Consider the following 22,322-nt stretch of genomic DNA (forward strand, 5'->3'; position numbering starts at 1 on the left):
TTCTGATTGATGAATGAGAGAGAGGTCTTCTATATTTTTATTCTAAAGGTGATGTACAGAGGGGTTAAATTACATAAGTAAGGTAATGAGTACATTTCTTTTCAAAAATTGTTACCCCCCTCCCTCGTTTCTCCCACTTTCCCACCCTCCACTCCTTTTCCCCTCAAGTTGTAAAGTTCATTTCCAACATAGTGTCTTGTAAGCATTGGTTCGCCCTTTGTCCTTTGTCTTACCACTTCTGTGATTTTCCTTCCCATGCCCAATCAGATGAACTTATATGCAATACAAAAAAATACCAGAATCAAAAACAGTGACAACAGAAGGTAAACCAAAAGGGCTAGAAAACAAAAGAAAAAAGAAGTAACTCCATAGAGTACACTGAAGAAACAAACAAAAAATCTCCACATTGTTTCCATATCTTTAACCTTTTTATTTAAGTTTATTTTTAGATTTTTTAGGCTATTGTGAATAAGGTTGTTTTCCTGATTTCTTTCCCATCCTGTTCATTGTTGGTGTCTACAAAAGATATTGAATTTTGTGCGTTGATTTTATATTCTGCTACTTTGCTGAAGCTGACAAACCAGCTATTTTGCAAGATGTTAGAGTGCTGAAAATATACATACTCAGATCAAGAACTAGAACATTGTCAGTCCTCTATAAGCCTGTATACACACTACACAAATCAAACTTTCTCTCTATCAGGTATAACCTGTATCCTGACTTGTGTTAATAATTTCCTTACTTAAAAATATTTTCATCACTTGTCCAGCACTATTCTTTTTTTTTTTTTTTTTTTTTTTGCCAGTTCTAGGGCTTGGATACAGGACCTGATCACTGTCCCTGGCTTCTTTTTGCTCAAGGCTAGCACTCTACTACTTGAGCCACAGCGCCCACTTCTGGCTTTTTCTGTGTATATGGTGCTGAGGAATAGAAGCCAGCGTTTCATATATACATTCTCAGCCCTTCTCCAGCACTTTGGCATTCCTTTTTTTTTTTTTTTTTTGAATATGGGGCTTTAACATAGGGCGTGGGCCCTGTCCCTGAGCTTCTTAATGCTCAAGGCTAGTGCTCTACCACTCTGAGCCACAGCACCACTTCCAGTTTTCTGGTGGTTAACTGGGGATAAGAGTCTCACAGATTTTCCTGCCCTAGCTTTCCTGGGCTAGCTTTCAACTACAATTTTCAGATCTCAGTCTCCAGACTAGGATTACACTTGTGAGCCACCAGCACGCAGCAGGTTTTGCGTTCTTATTATGTGAATGAATAAGTATTATATAAATAGATTATACTGTATATTCTATTGATTATTTTTGTACTTAATATATTGTTATATGTATATAATATTGTAATATAGCAGATTCCTATTACTATGGATAGTTTGACCATTTTCATCAAAATATAGTATTATTTCATATTACTAACATACTATAATATTTTCTGTTCTATTTGGTTCTTGATATTTGGTTTGTTTCCATTTGGAGGTGGGGAGCTACAAGAATCAGTCTTACTATTATGATCATTTTTCTACAGTAATCCTGAGACTCATCTCTAAGAGTTTCTCAGGGTATATGTGTTAGAATAGAACTGAGGGGTGAAGAGTTGATTTGTCTTCTATTTAGTAGATATTCTATTTAGTAGATATTCTGGAGAAATTGTCCTCAAGTTAAAATCCCACCAGTCATGTAGAAATGTTCACATTGCTCCATATTCTTGTCCACATTGGATATTATCAGATTCTACTTTTAATACACATTTACTTTTATTGCCCTGTCATCTTTAGGAGTAGTTAATGTTAATTTATTGTTAGCCCTTAAGAAAGAGTTGTTTTCCACAACTTTTGTTTTGAGATTTTTCAAACATGAACATTTAAAAATTAAAGAAGACACACTGATCACCTGTGCTACTAGTTATTGACATACTGCCACATTTGCTTTGCCTCTGTCTTCCTCTACATGAATATGTCTGTACTTTGCTACTATTTGAAATAGGTATCTGATGAAATAAGGGTTTATTTCTAAATACCTCATTTGTATTTCCTAAGAACAAGGACACTCTCCTATATAATCACAGTTTTATGATCACTATTGTATTATCTAACAGTTTATATCACATTTCTGTTTTATCCACTCTACAATCAGAAATCATGTGCTGTATTTTCTTTCAACAGTTCCCTCATACTATGTCCATGCATGTTTGTGTTGTGTTCCCCGGCCTTTATATTTTTTCAGGAGTTCATGCATATATTGTTTGTTTTGCTGTGGTTTAAATTTCATTTGCTTAATAACTAATAGCAATGGACATGTCACATATTATTGACCATTTGGACAGCCTCCTTTGTAAAGTGGCTATTCAGTTATTTTATCCATTTAGAAAACATAAAAATGGGGCTGGGAATATGGCCTTGTGGCAAGAGTGCTGGCCTCGTATACATGAAGCCCTGGGTTCGATTCCTCAGCACCACATAAACTGAAAAAGCCAGAAGTGGTGCTGTGGCTCAAGTGGCAGAGTGCTCGCCTTGAGCAAAACGAAGCCAGGGACAGTGCTCAGGCCTTGAGCCTGAAAAACATAAAAATGCCTGGTTATTGCTTGGATATATTTTTGTTTGTTACAGGGGTAGGGGACATCTTGCTGGTCCATATAACGCCCTCAAATGCTTCTTACTGACTGTTTTGGGCTGCCCGCAGCAGTCCACCTGTATAGACAATTTTTTATGCCCTATAATGATGTTATAAATATCCAAAATGGCACTTGAAAGAAAAAAGGTTCCCTCCCTCTGGATGTGTTCTCGATTCAGAGGTTACTTTAACTTTAGGCAGGTATCACAGCTAGAACTCACTTCCAAATGTCCCAACATGATTACTGTTTACTTATATTACTATAAAGAGGAGTGGGCCAGGAAAGTGTTATAATATATTCTGAATATTCTATTTCAACCTTTCTTTTCTAAACTTAGGTGAAACTGCTTATAAATGTATATAATTTAATACTAATAAAATTTTATTATGATTATTTTGCTGATTATGTATTGAAATGTTTATTCTCATTCTGTGTCTTGTTATTTCATTGCCCTTATGATATTTTTTGCCTATTTTTTCATTTTTCTTGTATTTGGAATTACAAGTCCTTTTTAAAGGATTATATAAGGTATAGTACTTGCTACTTGTCAGTAACTTGCTTTTTCATTTTCTTAAATGTCTTTGAAGCACAAATTTTTTATTTCAATGAAGTTCAGTTAATCAATTTGTTAAGTTTTTGGTGTCTTATCTAAGAAATCTTTGCTGAAACCAGGGCCAGAAAGATGTTCTCTCTTATTTTCTTCTAAAATAATTAACTGTCTTAGTTCAAAGTTCAGGTCTAATGTGAATGTAACATTAATTTTTGTGTGTCAGGTAAAGGGTCCAAGTTCTTCTTTCTTTTTGCTACTCCCAAGGGTTGAACTCAGGGCCTCATTCTTAATCTACTTATTTACTCACAGCTAGTTCTCTCCCACTTTTAATTCTAGACGAAGTCTCAAGGACTTTTCTGCCTAGGCTGGCTTCAAACGATGATCCTCCTGAGTTGCTAAGATTATCGCCATTAGCTACAAGCACCCAGCAAAAATGTCCAAATTCTTATTTTGTATGTGGATTTCCAATTATCACACCACTATAGGTTGCAAAGACTATTATTTTCCCCATTATATTTTCTTGGCCTCAGTGAAAAATAATAAATGGACCAAATGTAAAAGTTCTATTCCAGACATTCAGCTTACTTTCTTTACTTGGTTCCTGTATGCCTTATGCTCTGACCTTCTTTACCTATGTAGTAAGCTTGGAAATTGAGTAGTATAATTCTTGTAACTTTGTGCGTTCTATTCTGTAACTTCTATTTATTTTATTTCGAATTTTTTATTGTTATTACAAGGGTAATGTACACAGAAGGCTTACAGTTACATAAGTTAAAGAAGTTCATTTCTTTTTGAACAGTGTCATCCCTTCCTTTGCTCTCTCCCAGATTTTCTCTCCAGACCCCAGCCACAAGTTGTATCATTCATTTTCACTATAGTGTCTAGTTAGTACCACTGCTGCATTTGTTTACCCTTCATTCCTCCATTTCTGTGCCTCCCCTTACACTACCAAAGACATAATAAAGACGGAAACAAGACCAAAAGAAAATGAAAACAGCAACAAAGAAAAAACCTCTTATTTCCATTTCCTGAAGTTCATTTCAATAAATGCAGTATTATTTTTGTATGATCAGATGCACATAGGCATTGTGCCTTTGTGTTCCTCTCCTGGTGGTTCCTATCCACCTTTGGTCTCACTTTATGTGAATGCATAGAGTCCTGTGTAATTTATTATGTCCCAGTGTGTTTTAGATCTAGCTTCCACATATGAGAGAAAACATGTGCCATTTATCTCTCTGAGCTTGTCTTACATCACTTAACATGATTTGTTGTAGGTCCATCCATTTCCCTGCAAATGATTTAATATTATTGTCTCTAATGGCTGTGTAAAATTACATTGTGTATTGGTACCATATATATATATTTTTTGATCCACTCATCTACTATAGGGCATCTGGGCTGTTTCTACAACTTGGCTATTGTGTATAGTACAGCAGTGAACATGGATGTGCAAGTGTCTTTACAGCATCCTGGCTTGTTGTGTTCTGGGTTGTTTTAAAACTTTTGTATTTCCATACAAAATTGTCAATTTTTTAAACCAAAAATTACTCTGCTGGGATTTAATAGGAGTTAAATTGAAATGTAATTCAATTGGGGATAGTTCTCATTTTAATGTCATTTCTTTTTTGGAGCCAGTACTGAGGCTTTAACTCAAAACCTCACACTCTCGCTGATTTTTTTGTTTTTTTGATGTTCCTGAGGCTTGAACTCAGGACCTGGGCTTGTCATCCATGAGCCTCTCTGTGTTCAAGGCTAGCACTCTACCACTTGAGCCACAGAACCACTTGTCTTAATGTCATTTTTTAAATGACAGTTTCTTCTAATTTGTGAATATGAAAAGTCTCTGCCTTTATTTAGATTAACAATGTGTTTTGGGCTGGGGATATAGCCTAGTGGCAAGAGTGCCTGCCTCGGATACACGAGGCCCTAGGTTCGATTCCCCAGCACCACATATACAGAAAACGGCCAGAAGCGGCGCTGTGGCTCAAGTGGCAGAGTGCTAGCCTTGAGCGGGAAGAAGCCAGGGACAGTGCTCAGGCCCTGAGTCCAAGGCCCAGGACTGGCCAAAAAAAAAAAAAAAACAATGTGTTTTAGCACTGTGTAATTTTTTTATTTTGTGTATCTATTTTTTATTCTTATTGTCAAGGTGATGTACAGAGGGGTTTCAGTTACATATGTAAGGTAGTGAGTACATATCTTGTCAAATTTGTTTAGTTTTAAGAATCTTCCCTCGTCTCCTTGAGTGTAATGCAGGGCCTGGCAAATTGGTAGTGAAGTACTTTACCTCTAGAGCCATGCCTCCAGCCCTTTGTTTCTGTTCTGTTTTGGACATAGGGTCTTGCTAATTTTGCCCAGGCTTCCCTGGATTAAACTCATTATCTTCCTGCCTCAGCCCCCAGAGTAGCTGCAATTAGAGATGTGCACCATCTAGTTTACCAACCTTATTCTTCCTTTCAAAATTCATTTCTATGAATTTTATTTGTTTTGACACTCAAGAATAGAATATTATTCCTATTTCAATTTCTGAGTGTTTCATGAAAGGGCATAGAAATTAATTTTTCTATATAGATTTTATAGCCTGTGACTAAATTCTCTCAGTAGTTATAATGGTCTTATTATTGAATAGTTTAAGATTTTCTACATAATGTTCCTGGGAATAGTTTTACTTCCTTTCCTAATATGGAAGTTTTATCATCATCATCATCATCATCACCTTATATTCTCCAGAACCTTGATGACCATGCTGAATGAAAATAGTGCATAGCTCTGTTTTTTGGCAAGTATATTGTTTTGCTGTGGGTGCTTTAACTCATTACCATAAATTTGGTGGCTTAAACACCCATTTCTTCTCTTATAGTTCTAGAAGTCAGAAGTCCAAAAATCAAGATGTCAGCAGGCTGATCCCTTCTAAAGACTCTAGGTGGACTTGGGGTTTTTGTTTTTTGTTTTTCTTTATTGGTCATAGGGCTTGAATTCAAGGCCTGGGTGCTGTCCCTGAACTTTTGTGGTCAAAGCTAGCGCTCTACCACTTGAGCCACAGCTCCACTTCCAGGTTTCTTTCTGGTGGCGAATTAGAGACAAATCTCACAGACTTTCCTGCCCAGGCTAGCTTCAAACCATGATCCTTAGATACTTGGATCAGGTAGGATTACAGGCATGAGCCACCAACTCCCAACTAATTTTGTTTTTTATTTTATTGGGGTTTTTTTGGCAGTACTTTTGAACTCAGAAACTTTGCTACTTGAGCTATGCTTCCACCCCTTTTTGCTCTGCTTATTTGAAATGGTTTTTTGTTTTGTTTTGTTTTTTGCTCAGGTTGGCCTGGATCCCAATTTATGCTTGCCATATAGTTGACATGACAGACATACCACCATACCCAACTGTTTTTGTTGCGGTGGGAATCTCAAGAACTTTTTGCCCACCCTTTCTTGGAACCACAATTCTCCCCAACTGCACCTCCGAGTAGCTAGGATGAGCTTCTGGCATAAGCCACTGGTACCTAACTCTAGACAAGCTTTGTGCAGCTTCTAGAAGCCACAGACATTCCTTGGTTCTTGAGCTATTTCTCACATTACTCCAATCTCTTTCATTCTTGCCTTCTTCAATGTGTTTTTATTTTTCATTTTGTTATTCTAGAAGCATGCATTATAGTTGCTTACCTGATTTCCTCAGCTCTTATACTTAAATGCCTGTACAATTTAGTGTGTCTGGGTAGAAATCACTGGAGGATTATAGGGACCATCTTGTGCAATAGTTTCCAGGGTATTTGTTGATTGATATATCTCAGGAAATATATCTGGCTCATATAATAAGTTTTTTCAAGTATGTATAGAAGTAGACTCATCCAGCTCCAGTTTTTTTCCAGCCTCACTAATACATGATAGTAGCATTATTTTACGTTTTTTCAACATGTCAATTTTCTTTATGTATCTCATTTCCTTTCTTTCATGTCCCTGAATTCTAATATGGTTGAGCACTTTGCATATATTTACTAGCTATGTGTGTTTCATGTTTTGTAGAATATCTCTTCAATCCTCTGTAGCAAATGTCTTTTCTTATTCTCTGGCTTTGTTTCTCCATCTCTTTATGAAATTTTTGATGAACAGAAGCTTCTAATTTTATTATAGTTGAATTTACCAATCTTTTCCTTAAGAGTTAGCACTTTTTGTGTCTTAAGGAGTACTTCTATAAATATTTGTATGCCTTGCTGGTTGAAATAACAGAATATTAAACTCATTCCGAGTGAAATTTATATATACATATATTTACACATATATTTAACCTTTATCTCAAGACCACCTCATAGAATCTATTTCAAAGATGTTCTGAAAAAAGTAGCAAATTCCATATACATAAAGCTATTTTCAAGGTATTATTCATAATAGCATATGACTGAATATAAGACCAATGTTTATGAGTACTTGAATAAACTATTGTATACAATGGAGTAATTTGCAAGTATAAAAAGGAAGATTTTTTTTACACAATATTAGAGTTATTTGGTAGAATATATTGCTAAGTCCTAAAAAGCAAGTTGCAAAACAGTGTTTATTAGTGAGTTCCTTTTATGTAGCAGACAGATATAACTAATAACTTCTATATGTGTGTATAGGGGTGTGGGGGTGTAGGAGCCTGTTTGCTTATATTTTCAACAAAAAAACAACAGAACCATAAGCTAAGCTTACTTACTTTTAGGGGAGGAAGGGAAAAGGATAAAGGGAACAAAGATTGAAGTACTATTTATGTAACATACTGTGTAACAGTTTTCACTATAGAACCATGTAAATGTTTTCCATAATTAAAATTGTAATCAAAAAATGAAAAAAGGACTGGAGGATGTAGCTCATGGTAGTTTTCCTGTTGAACATTTATGAGACCCTGGGATCAGTCCCTTGTATCACAAAAAGGGAAGGGGAAATAAGTCAGTATAATTCAGAAACAACCAGAACGAATGATCCTAGTAATAAATAAATTTGATATCACAACTAAACAGAGAAAATGCTTTTAGTGACTTTAAAGCAATATTTTTATATTCACAGGGCAAGGTAACTGCAAGAAATATAAAACATATTTATTAGTTTTAAGATCGCTAGTCATATTAGTATTGTTTTGAAATTTTTTAATCATGTAAGTATATTTTAGGAAGGAGCTAATGAGTAATTTTGATATTACAATACTAGTGGCTAGGAATATAGGTCGGTGAAGAATGTTTGCTTAGGAGGCAAATGGTCCTGGGTTTAATTTCCAGCACTTTGGGGGGAAAGAAATGGGAAAAATCTTATATCTTAAGTATAAAGGAAAAGAAATCAAAATCAAAGCATTTAAGTAAAAACCCAGTTATATTAAATTTGAATTGTAGATAGTAATGTGAATACAAGGTGTATTTTTCTGCTACCAATGATTGTAGCTTTTTACTCTATAAAGACCTGTAAGCAACAGCATTTCAACAGCAGTGAATATACCTAACAACACAATGGTTTCTAAATACCATGTCTCCTTAAAAAGAATCAAGGATCCTTGGAGAAATCTTCCAGGTTCAAGTTAGAAAATGTGTAATGTAAACTTAGTCTGTCATTCTGTGCAAGAAAAGTCAATTAAAAAAAAATAAAGGAACTTAGTGGAAGGGACTCCTAGTGGGATAAGTTGACCACGGGGGGGGGGGGGGGATCAATCAGGCATGACAGTTCATGCCACCTAGTTGTCCTAGCTACTTGAGAGATGGAGATTGAGGAATTAGAGTGCAAGGTCAACCTGGGCATAAATATTTGGTAGACTCCGTTTCAGCCAATGGCTGAATAATGTGGTGGGCACCTGTTATCCCAGCTACAAGGATGGTACAATGGCTGAGCACATCATCATAAACCCATCATCCCCAGCAACAGGAGGAAACACAAGTAGGAGGACTATGTTCCAGGCCAGCTGAGCATAAAGCAAGACCCTACCTTGAAAATAACCAATGCAAAAGTTAGAGGCATGGCTCAAGTTGTATGTCTGCCGCAAAAGCATGAAGCCCTGAATTTGGTCCTTAGGGGGGGAAATAACTATGTTTTATTGAAACACATAAAATACAGTGTATTAAATTTTATGCTTTTATAATTATACTAAAAATAACCATTGATCACTATTAAACATTTATAAGATACTTGCTCAGTAGTTTCATAATTGATAGAGAATGGGAAAGAATCAAGCATTTATCTTTCTATTCCTACATGAACTATAGAGAAACTAAATGTTGATGCCATGACAGTTTATTATAAAATGCCAGATAGCAAATATAAAAAAGTAGGTACATTGTATGCATATATCAACATGTCAAATGAAACCCCCTTGTACAACTAACTGATGCTAATAAATAATTTTGAGAAAAAAATAGAAACAATAGAATTAGGAAAGCCTCATTTTGCAGCTCTTAGTAAATTAATCACTTTAGGCAATATTTATCAATGAATATAAAACTCATTAGGTGAAAGGTGAATGAGAGAACTTAATATTGGAAGGGATGAGACCAACACCACAGCACAGATTGATTTCAGCATCACTAATAATCTTGATCATCAAATGGCTACCTTATAGTATTCAATAGGATGACACATATTTCCTAAAAATATAATCAAACCTTTAGGCCAACACCATTCAGTACAGTTTCTATAATGATACAGTCTTTATCAGTTCTAGTATGGTTTTACTAGCCAGACATAGCTACTAAAGTTTGAAATGTGCTTAGTTTGGCTTGATAAATTGATATTAAAAATCTAATTTGGCCAGATGCTGGTGGCTTACTCCTGTCATACTGCCTACTCCAGAAACTGAGCCCTGGAGGATTGTGGTTTGAAGCCAACCCAGGCAGAAAAGTCCAATTATTGTCAACTAACCAGCAAAAAGCTGGAGCACTAGCTCTGAGCAAGCAAGCCCAACACGAGCACGAGCCACTAAATTTATTCTCCAGTACTGACATACAAAATTTAAACACATTTTTATTAGGTAACATAGTTTTGAATTGAGCTGCTGAGAAGTAGAAGGGATTGAAGAATAAATTAACATAATGAGGAAATTGTCTTATTTGTTCATAGACCATATATAGTTTCTCAAAGAAATTAGGTGGAGGAGGAAGGAAAGGGCAGTTTTAAAATAAAAGAATTAAGAATTTTAACAGCTAAAAACTCATTTAGATTTTGAATTAACTAGCCAAATGTAAAAAATTGTTTGAAATAAGGCAGTTTAAATATGGATTTGATATTGGATAATAGTAAAGAAGTAATAATTTGCTCAAGTTTGATAATGCCCTGCTAGTTATATTTTTCATATGTCCTTATCAAGTAGAGGTACGTATATTGCATGGTCTTGAAAGTCCTAGGTTCCTTACTTATCACCATGGCCTTGTTAGAGATGCACTGTCATAGATAACTGTATTTTATTGTCACTTGTCATGGGTTGTAAAGACCTTTCCTAGTCGAATTTCTCTATCTGAAATCCAGGACGTAATTTTAATAATTTGTAAATGTTTGTACTGGTAGGCTTGTAGAACTTTCCTATCTTTTTGTCTTGATCCAGATGAATCCCGAAAGAACAGAAGCGATCCCATGAATGACCTGGAAAATTTTTACCAAGAGGTGATAATGAAAAAACATCTTGAAGAGTTCCAACTTATGAGAGGTGAACCCCTTGCTTCTCACTCACTGGTCTCAGCTACATCAGTGAGTGATAGTGGCACAGCTGAGAACTCATCAGTACTCCAGGACGAGGGGAATCAGGCAGCACAGGGTAAAGGTCCCAGTCTCCATGTGGCAAAAGTTAATGATTTTTCACCTGAGCAGTGTTGGACTGGGCCTAAGAAGCTGACAGAGCCAATAGAATTTGTCCCAGAAGATGAAATCCAGAGAAATCGTTTGTCTGAGGAAGAGATCCGAAACATTCCTATGTTTTCTTCATATAATCCAGGGAAACCAAACAAGGTATAGGCCAAACTACAAAAAACAACATGGATTGTTTTCACTTTTACTTTTAAAATAGCTTTGATTATATAATCGTAATATAAGTGCAAAGATTCTGTTTGTCCTTGACTTTAACTATTCATTCTCTGCATACTGTATAAGTAGTATTTTTGGCAATCTTCTTGGTATTCTTCTTAAGGTCATAAGCTATGCTTAGAATTTTAAAAGAATCTTGATAAGACTAGAAGCCCCAAATTGAAGAAAAGGCCACCTCCATTTTCCAGGGCTAAAAATAATCAAGTAGTAGCTGTGTGGGGGCTCTATAATTAGTCAACAAATAATAGATCACCTGGTATGAGAAGGGTTAACTGTTAGTTACCATGTGAGTTTTATCTTCAGGGTGCACCTTGCTTTCATACAGTGTGATTCAAGTGCTGTTAGCAAAGCAATAAATTGAGAACACAGGTCCTCTGAGCTTTGAGAAATTGGCAAATGTATAACCAAGTAATATATAGTATCCTTGTTTTATTGACCAAATCATGATTTCATATTTGTGATATATGTTACATCTGGAATGAAATACGTTTCATTGCCATGTTACCCAGAGATAGCTCAAACTTCTAGAACATTATTTTATACTGTCTACCTTAAAAAGCTAAACCAAATAAAAACGCCATTTTCTAACTATCCATGAATTTTTAAATAAAGCCATTGTGAATGAAGGATATTAAGGCATTTTTCCTTCAAGTGATTGAATGTTGTTACGTATATTGCTTTGTTCAGTGGTAGCTTGATTTTTACTTACTTTTTGTTACAAAATATTAAGAATTACATAGAAGTTCTGGGTGCAAGTGGATCATACCTGTAATCCTGGCTACTCAGATACCTATCTAGTCATATCAAGCAAATCTAAATAGTTTACATGTGTACTTAATTTTGGAACAGTAAAGTATTATAGACATACCTGAAGACTTCTATGTATCCCTAACCAATCCCATTTTCTGTTCCAGATGTAACCACTATCCCAAATTTTCTATTTCCATTCAATTTATTACATGTCTGTAGACAGACTGTCCCTAACTTAGGATGACTTAACGTACGTTTTGTTGTTGTTGTTGTTGTTGTTTTTACTTTGTGACTGTGTGAAAGCAATGTGCATTCAGTAGAATATGTTTGAATTTTTAATTTGGTTTCTTTCCCTGTTAGCAATGTTTCATGGTATTCTCTTGATATGCAGCTTCTGGTCAGCCATGTGACCATCAGGGAAAACAACTGGTACTTGAAGGTATACTATATTGCTAAACTATGAGGTTCCATAGAAAAAGTATTAAATGCATTTGCAACTAACAAGGGGTTTATCACGATGCAACTCCACTGTAAGTTGAGAAGTATCTGTAGTCATAAAATTTCATGCATTTTGAAACTATTATTGATACCATAAACCATAATCTTCCTATCTTTCTATAATGTTGTTTCAATTTAATATGTCTAATATTTTTGAAATCTCTCTAATGATGCAAAGATTTAGTAATCCATGGTAGAAGTATACCATAATTCATTAATATATTTTCCAGAAAATGTAGCCTATCCATTATTTGACTGTTACAGATAACTAACAAACATTTTTTTCATACAGTTACTGTTTCTTAAAAAGTGTGTGTGTGTGTGTGTGTGTGTGTGTTAGAGAAGGTGGGAGAGTGTGAGTGAATGAGTGAGTGAGTTATTTGGGCAAAAGGGAAGATGGGGAAAAGGAGAAGAAGTAGTTGTGAGCCACAACATAAAATGCAGGTTTTCCTATTATCTCCATCCTACCTGCCCCCCCACCAAAACCAATTGGAGGAGTATTACTGGCTAACAGTGGTTCTCATATATTACTGTATATTACATTAGAGTTATCTGAAAGACTTATTAAAACAGATTGCTGGGCTCCATCCTCAGAATTTTTGGCTCAATAGATCTTGAGTAACAATTGTGACAATTTAACAACTTGCATTTCTAACAAGTTTCCAGGAGATTCTGATGCTATTGATCTGAAAGTGGCATTTTCAGAATTACTGTTCTAGGTTATATGTCTAGAAGTGGAATTACTGTGAATATAGGAAGATCTTAGAGACTTCCTTTCACATCTTTGCCAAGACTTCATAGTTTTAGACTTAATTTTGAAATTCTAATACATTTTAAAAGGTACCATATGTTTTTAATTTACATGTTCCTAGTTTCCAGTGAAGTGATGCATATATTCATTTATTTGTTAGCCCTTCATCAGCCCTCTATGAATTAGCTTTTCTGTTCCTTTGCCCACCAATTCAAGTTTTTGCTTTAAATATTTATTTATTTGTAGGGATTATTTTAAATTTTTGGACATAAATCCTTGCTGTTTACCTAGTATATATCTTTTTCCAGTAAAGGACAATTTTTAACATATTTTTGAGCAGAAGTCTCAATAGTATCAAATTATCCACTTTTTATGCTTTATGCTTTTCTGAGTCATTTTAAGGAAATTCTTCATCATAAATCAATAAGCAAAACACAAACAACCTAACAAAAATAGGCTGAAAATTTAAATGGCCACTTCACAGAGGTTAAAAACATCTACTGGATTGCCAAGAGACAGAAAATCTAATTAAGTAGTCAAGAAAATAGAGAATAAAACCACAATAGTATATATCATTTAATATCCAGGATATTAGCATATATTTAAAAGTCTAACAATGCAAAGTATTGGGAATATACAGAATAAGTGTTCTAAGATAGTTAATAGAATATAAATACCATGGCATCTGATGCTCATGCATCTTCAAAACTGAAGGAATTAATCACCAAAAAAATGTTCTGTAAGGTTGGGCATTGGTGGCTGTGCCTGTAATCCTAGCTACTCAAGAAGCTTAGATCCAAGAATCACAGTTCAAAGCCAACCTGGGCAGGAAAGTTGGTGAGACTCTTATCTCTTATCTCCATCAGAAAACCAGAAGTAGAGCTGTAGCTCAATGTGGTAGAACACTGGCCTTGAGCAAAAGAGTTCAAGGACAGCACCTAGGCTCCCAAGTTCAAGCCCCACACCCAACAGAAAAAAAATGTTCTTTAGAGAGAAGGAAAGTGAGACAGATCAGTAATTCTGATTTTCATTAAAGAAAGGAAGAAGCTAGAAAGAATATGTAAAAAAAAAAAACCTTTTTATTTTCATATTTTTAAATTATTAACTTTTCAGAATTTTAAACTATGTTAAATGAGTATAGCATTTAGATTAAGTGATATTAATAGTAATTATAAGGAATAGGATGGATTCATTAGTGTGTATGTGTGTGTATACATATCAGGGGGCTAGGCATAGACTAGTATAGTGTTAAGCATGAATTTATATTGCTAGTCAATATATATTTCAAACTCTTTGGCAACCACTAAAGTAAAAAGTATTATTAATGTGCTAAGAGAGGGTTGAAGATGGAATATAAAATGACAGCCATCCTTTACAATCCTTTCCATAAAATAGAAACAGTGAACACTACCTCATTTTATGAGATGTCTTAGCTTAATATCAAGCTAGATAAACACATTACAATAAAGGAAAACTAGACTAGTATCTCTCTTGTAGCTAGGAGCCAAAATAATAAATGTTATGAAATCGACATTTGAATGCAATATTTTGATTTAACCAAAATATTAATAATATCAAACCTAATATAAAAAAGATTATATATCATGATCAGTTGGCATGTATTCCAGATATCCAAACTAGTTCAACATTTGAAAATAGAAAGATGATGTGATTATTGCAATTGATGTATAAAAGCATTAGAAAAAAAACCTTTCACATCTATTCATGATTAAAAACTCAACAGCTGGGAAGTGGCATTGTGGCTCAAGTGGTAGAGCCTTAGCCTTGAGCTGAAGAGCTCAGAGTTTAAGCCCCACCACTGACCCAAAAAAAAAAAAAAGAAACCAAAAAACACCTCAACACTCAACAGCTGGATACCGATGAGTCATGTCTGTAATCCTAGCTATTCAAAAGGCTGAGACATGAGGATCAAGGTTCAAAGCTGACCTGTACAAAAAAAAGTCTGTGAGACTCTTATCTCCAATTAACCACCAAAAGGTCAGAAGTAGAGCTGTGGCTCAAGTGGTATAGTACTAGCCTTGATAATAAAAGCTTAGAGACAGTGCCTAGGCCCTAAGAGGACCTGCACAAAAGAAAAATAAAACTCTCAGAAAACTAGAAATAGAGAAAAATGTCCTCCAGAAGACAAAGAATATCTAAAATATCCATTTACTAACATACTTAATGGTGAAAAACTGACTTTCTTAATTGGTAAGAAACAGTATTTGAAAGTCAAAGCTGGAGATCACCTAACATTACTAAAATGAATCACAAGCATGCTTTTAAGATACAAGCATCTATAAATCCTAAATGTGTGAATGTCCAAGTTTTAAATTTTTTTAGATAAAGGTTCTACTACTAGTTAACAGTGCTTAATGTTGTTATTTATATATTTCAGTGAATAAGTCATTTAAGTGGTATCCATTTTCTAGCTATTTACTTTTACTATTCCTGCCTGAATTCTTTCTTAATCCCTTTAAAAAGGATATGTTTCTAGCTCAAAACAATATAACTAATGCTATACTATCTTTTTTGCTCTTTTTTGTATTTTGATCTTTGTTTCTCTTCCATTGAATGTACTCTCTTAGCAAATTTTTAGCGTCTACTACAGCATTGATAACTATAAGCATAATATCATACAGCATATCTATAGAAAGTTTTCACCCTCCATGATTGAAATTTTTTCCCCAATGAGCAACACCCCCCATGTCCCCCTCCCAGCCCTTGGTAACCATGTTTTCATGGTTTCTTTAACCATGAAATTTAGAAGCATGAAATTTATCCTTTTGTGACTAACTGGCTTACTTCACTTAGCTTTCATCCATATGCCAGAATTTTCTTTGTAAGGCTGAATTATATATCATTGTCTATTTCACCTTTTATCCATTCATAATGGGCAGATTGTTCATACCTTTCAGCCACTGTGAAAAAGGCAACAGTGAACATGGGAATTTTAAGATCATAGTAAACTCTTTGGATAAACACCTAAAAGTGTGATTATTTGATTGAATTTCAGTTTGCATTTTTAATTTTTGTGGGAATGTCCATACTGTTCTGTTCAGCAAATATATCAATTTACATTCCCACCAATAGTGTACAAGGGTTCCAGTTTCTCCATATCCTTGCCAGAACTTGCTATTTATTTTTAGTTTTGATACTGTGTATCCCAATAGGCATACATCATTATGGCTTTGATTTGCATTTCTATAATGACTAATAATATTGAACATCTTTTCATATATGCCTTGGCCATTTGTATGTCTTCATTGATGCAGTGTCTGTTCAAGTCTTTTGACCATATTTTAATCACATATTTGTCTTTTGACTTGAGCTCTTTACTAGCTATGAATTGCTGATTTAATAAGGCTTGCACATACTTTTCCTATTTTGTAGGTTGATGTAATACCACTTTTCTATTTTTGTTTTTGTTGTATGTGCCTCTGATGTTATATCAAAAAAATTGTCAAAACCAATGCCAAGGGCTGAGAATATGGCCTAGTGGTAGAGTGCTTGCCTCATATACATGAAGCCCTGGATTCAATTCCTCAGCACCACATATATAGAAAAAGCCAGAAGTGGAGCTGTGGCTCAAGTGGCAGAGCGCTAGCCTTGAGCAAAAGGAAGCTAGGGACAGTGCTCAGGCCCCGAGTTCAAAGCCCAGGACTGGCAAAAAAAAAAATGCCAAGAAATATTTATTCTCTTTTCTCTAGGAACTTTGCAGGTGTAGGTCTTAGGTTAAGTTAGTAAGTGTTTAATGTATTGTAGGTTGATTTTTCTATATGGTATAAGATAATGATACAATTTTATAGTGTGTATGATTTTTTAAGTGCTTAACATTTTGTTGAACAGAGAATGTCCCTCAATTTTGTGTTCCTGGCATACTTGTAGATCAGTTTATTAAACTGTAAATTCATGATGCATTTCTAGTCTGTCCTATTCAGAGATCTATGTTTCTGATTATGGCAATATCACACTGTTTTGATTTCTTTGTAAAATGTCTTGAATTAAGAAACTGTTAAGCCTCTAGCTTTCTTATGTCTCAATATCATTTTGGCTATTTGGTATCATTTGTGGTTCTGTATGATTTTAGATTTTTTTTATTTTGGTTTAAAGTGCCATTGAGACTTTGATAGAGAGTATACTTTGTGTAGTGCAAATACTGTAACAGTCTCTTCCAGTCCTTGAAACAGAACATCTTTCCATTTATTTATGTCTTCCTTAATTTCTTTCCACATTTAGTTGTTTTTATTGTTCAAGTCTTTGTTACTCTTCACTGTTTTATTCTTTTTGATGGCATTGCAAATGTATTTCCTTTCAAAATTGTTAACTATTAATGTATAGACAAACAGCTGTTTGTGTTAATCTGCAACTTTGCTGAGTTCTACATTTTTGTTGATTTTTTTTCAGTGTTTATTTATGGTCATTTAATATGTGAACAAAAATAGATTTGTTTCTTTCTGTCTGATTTGGATGTTTTATTTGCTTGCCTAATTGCTCTGGCTAGGACTTTTATTATAGTATTGATAAAAGTGGCAAGGATACATATCTTTGATCTTAGAAGAAACACTAGTTTCGTTTTTTACTGTTGAATATGATGTTAGCTGTAGGCTTCTCATTCATAGTTTTGAATTTGTTGAGGTAATTTCTTTCACTGGTTTATTTAGTACACTTATAAAATAGTGTTGAATTTAGTCAAGTCTGTTGAGACGGTCCATGTGACTTTCGTTCTGTTATGTATTGTTTGATATTGATTTTGCATGTTAAGCTATCTTCAGATCTCAAGGACACATTCCACATGGTCATAATGTGTAATATTCTCTTGAACTCATTGTAGTAGTATTTCCGTGAGGATTTTCATACCTACTTTCAGTAAAGACATTGGTCTATACTTACACTGTTGTTTTCTGAATTGGTATAAGGATAATTCTAACCTTACAGGTGATTCTGGAAGTGTTCTTTCCTCTTCATTTATTTTTTTTTGGGGGGGGGGAAGAGTTTAAGGAGGATTTGCATCAGCTCTTTAGATATGTAATGTAATTCATTAGTGAAGCCATCTGATCACAGGCTTTTATTTATTAGGAACTTTTTTGTTCCTGATTTATTTTCCTTATACTGATCTATTCCAACTTTCTGTTTCTTCATAATTCAATACTGTAAGTTTTCTGTTTCTGGGAATTTATCATTTTCTTCTACATTATCTAATTTGTTAATTTGTAATTTTAGTTCTTTACAAATATTCTTATTTCTGTGATACTGGTTATATAATGTTTACTCTTCCATTTCTAATTTTTATTTATTCGAATTGTCTTTTGTGTTAGCCTAGCTAAATTTTTGTTGGTCTAACAGTTTGTTGGTCTTTTCAAAAAAGAATCTTGGCTTTACTGGTTTTTTTTAAAATTCTATTTCATTTATTTCTGCTCTACTCTTTATTATTACTATCCTGCTAACTTTGGTCTTAGTTCTTTTTTTCTGCTTGCTTGAAGTATAGAATTCGATTGTGTATTTGAGATCTTTATTTATGGCAGTTCTGGGGCTTAAATTCAGGGCATTATGCTTGCTAGACAGGTGCTCTTTCACCTGAGCCACACCTCCCACACGTTTTATTTTATTTTTCAGGCAGGGTCTGACATTGATGCCCATGCAAGCCTGGACCACAATGTTCCTACTTAGACTTTTTGCATAATTATGATAATGGGTACATGCCACTATGAGTATCTTTAATTTGGTTGAAGTAAGATCTCAAGAACTTTTTGCCCTGGCTGTCCTTGAACTGAGATCTCCCTGTCTCTACCTCCCAAATAATTAGGATTATAGGTCTGAGCCATTTCACCCATCTACACTATCTATTTGTAACTATCTGTTTTTATTAACATACATTAATCACACAAGGCAGGTTTTATTTTGACATTTCCATACATGTATACAATATGTCCCTGATCAAACTCAGGCCCTCTCATTCTTCCCTACCCTCTTCTCTTTCTAAAACTATTTCAACAGATTTCATTTTTCTATGTGCAAATAAACTACTTCAACCATGTTTATCCTCATTCACCCTCTCTCATAGCCTGTCTGATCTTTTAAATGTAGTTGTTTGTATAAAATTTCTATATAAGCTGGGTGTCAGTGGCTCATGCCTGTAATCCTATCTACTGAGGAGCCAGAGATCCCAGGATCAAGGTTTGAAGCCAGCCTAGGCAGAAAAGTCCATGAGATTCTTATCTCCAATAAACTGCCAAAAAAGCCAGAAGTGGAGCTCAAGTCAGAGAGCACAAAGAAAAGCTCAGGGATTGCACCTAGTTTAAGCCTAAGACATACAAAAATCCCTGCTTAGTTCTGCTTTTGTTGGGTCCTATAAATTTTGATTGATTATATTTCCATTTTAATTTGTTTCAAGATATTTTCTAGTATCCTCTTTGTTTTTTGTGATTGGCTCTCAGTTGTTCAAGACTGTATTTTCTAATTTGTACATACTTTTAGTTTTCTAATTTCGTTCTGCTATTGATTTCTAGTTTCATTCCATTGTAGCTTTTAAAAAAAGATATTTTACTTTTCTTTAAGCCTTTTAAATTTTGTTGACTTTTGAGACCTAATATGTAACCTGCCCCAAATAATGTTTTATGTGTACTAAAGAATATATATTCTGTTACTGTTGTGTGGAATGATCTGTATATATCTGTTAAGATCATTTGATCTACAGTGTTGTTAAAGTCTTCTGTTTCTTTATTGACCTTTTTGGTTTTGTTTTGCAGTGCTGGGGATTGAACCCAGGGCCTCGCATATGCTAGGCAAGTGCTCTATCACTGAGCTACACTCCTATCCCTCTGTTTCTTTGTTGATCTTACATGTTTGAATGTCTTATTCATGATTGAAAGTGGAGTATTGAGATCTATTATTGTGATTCTGACTGTTTCTTCCTTCAGTTCAGTCATTGTTTGCTTCATATTTTTAAGTGCTCTGGTAATTTTTATATTGAAAGCTATTCAGTTATATTAAAAATTCACTTCCTAGTGAATTGACCCTTTTATCAATATATAATATCCTTTGTCTTCATGACAGTTTTAACTTGAGGCCTATTTTGTCTAACTTAAGTGTAAGCCCATGCTACCTTTGTGTTACCGTTGCATGAAATTTTTCACTTTGAGCCTGCATACATCCTTAAGTTGAAAGTGAATCTTGTATTCAGCACACAGTTAAATCTTGTTTATTTTATCCACTCAGCCACTTTTTTATGAGTTTAATCCAGTTACACGTAAGGTAATTATTAATAGATATGGACTTGGTGTGGCTATTGTTCATTGTTTTTGGTCTGTCTTGTAACTCTTTTGTCTATTTCCCTCTTAGCTGTATGCCTTTGAGTTTCATTGATTTTTTTTAATTTGACATTACTTTAGTTGTGTAGTGACATGCTGTGATTCCTTGCTCATTTTTTCTCTATCTTCTGCATATATTTTCCTTGGGGTTACTATATCCATAAAAATCTGCTTAAAACTGATAGTGCCTTAAATTGAATTACATGTAAGAGCCCTTTTCTCTTCGATTTTTTAGATAGCATCCCATTTCCAATGATGGAATTTTTAATATTTTTCTGAGGGTTCTGTTGATTTCTGTTTCCTCCTATTTGCTTTCTTTTCTCTGTATTCTGTTCTCTATCTTTCATATTAGAGGCTTTCCTCAGATATTTGATAATCTGTGCTGAACATGAATGGCCTTTGAGGACTTTGAGCTGCACTTTAAAGTGACCTACTGAATTCCCAGCACTTAGGAGGCTAAGGCAAGAGGATCATGAGTTCAAGGCCATTCCTGGCTGCATAGGAAGACTCTTGTCTCAAGACATTCACTAGACCATTTGTTGGAGAGATTTACTATCCCAAGTCAGTATTTTTATATCTTTCCTTTGTGGGATTTCAAGTTTCTCCAGAGGAGACTACTCTGGATATGGTCAAGAGATGGTACAAGCATTCTAGGAGCCAAATGTGCATTTTCTCCCTTAATCTCTTTGTTTTCAGAAATAGCATTTAAAACCTCAGCTCTATATGACATTCTGTACCTTCTGACAGTGAGCCTCTAGTATTGTACCAAGATTACTGGCTATCCTCACCCAGTAGCATACTGCAGACGACATTTAAAGATCTAATTAGCTTTAAAACAGTCTTCAATTTATCATTCTTATTTTAATCCCAACCCTTCACATCCATTTCCGAAGCTTTCCATTCCCAAAATTTTTTGAGTGATCCAGTTCCTTTCCTTCCTCCCTCCTTCCCTCCTCTTTTTTTGAGACAAGGTGTCACTATGTTGTCCATACTACACTCTGGCTTCCTACCTCAGCTTCCCTAGTGGCTGGGACTATAGATGCACATCACCACAGCTGGCTTTTTAAGGTTCTTAGGTAGAGATTAGGTGAGTTCTTGGCTTCCCCATTGCTGATTTATTATTCAGCTTTCTTGAGTGTGCTAAGTTATTCCTGCTTATCCATTTATTTCCCAGCCTCCAAAATAGTGTTGCTATTGCCGTCTTTCTTTGTTCTTTCTGACCTTGTTTGGTTTGTGTTTGTTAAGTCCTTGTAGTTCTAAAGAGTTTTCTGAAGAGAGGAAACTTTGATTAATGTATTTAATCCACTATCTCTGAAATGAATTCTGGCAATAATGAAAGAGTTGCTTTACCTTTCTTATATGGTATTTTTCTTGATCTTCAATTTACACTAGGTGTTATACCTGAAGAACCTTAGCCCTCGGGTGACAGATAGAGATCTTATCTCATTATTCGCCCGCTTCCAGGAGAAAAAAGGACCTCCAATTACATTCCAAATGATGACTGGACGAATGAAGGGACAAGCTTTCATCACCTTTCCCAGTAAGTAGCTCCATCTACATACTTACTTGGTTACAAAGTCTGTTCCCTAGATACTACCTATAACCTCTCTAATTGTAGCCTTGATTCTTCACAGCACATAAGAAGACAGAAGTAAGGAATATATATTTTCAGTGCTCCTCTCTCCTGTCTGTCTTGCCTTCTTCTTTGTTGACAGTACATGACCACCTTATCCAAGTGCTCTCATGTCCCCAATCTTGGCATTTCTTTCATACTTCACCAAATTTTATACCTTTTCAAGACATATTTCTAGTCCAAGTTA

The 22,322-nt window shown here is 34.8% G+C and overlaps 1 protein-coding gene across 4 annotated transcripts in view; it reads left to right on the forward strand.

Annotated features, from left to right (window-relative positions):
• Rbm41 (RNA binding motif protein 41) overlaps positions 1-22,322 on the forward strand; it is a 42,947-nt gene that overhangs the window by 17,097 nt on the left and 3,528 nt on the right. For 3 of the 4 annotated variants that reach the window (XM_048335964.1, XM_048335967.1, XM_048335966.1), the window contains 2 exons: positions 10,718-11,118; positions 21,895-22,042. In XM_048335964.1, coding sequence (XP_048191921.1) covers positions 10,718-11,118; positions 21,895-22,042 — 549 coding nt within the window. Of the gene's footprint in view, positions 1-10,717; positions 11,119-12,334; positions 12,565-21,894; positions 22,043-22,322 lie in introns of those variants that run through there. The other variant, XM_048335968.1, reaches the window with a different exon arrangement.

Source organism: Perognathus longimembris, chromosome 28 (genome assembly GCF_023159225.1).
Source record: "Perognathus longimembris pacificus isolate PPM17 chromosome 28, ASM2315922v1, whole genome shotgun sequence".
Taxonomy (NCBI): domain Eukaryota; kingdom Metazoa; phylum Chordata; class Mammalia; order Rodentia; family Heteromyidae; genus Perognathus; species Perognathus longimembris.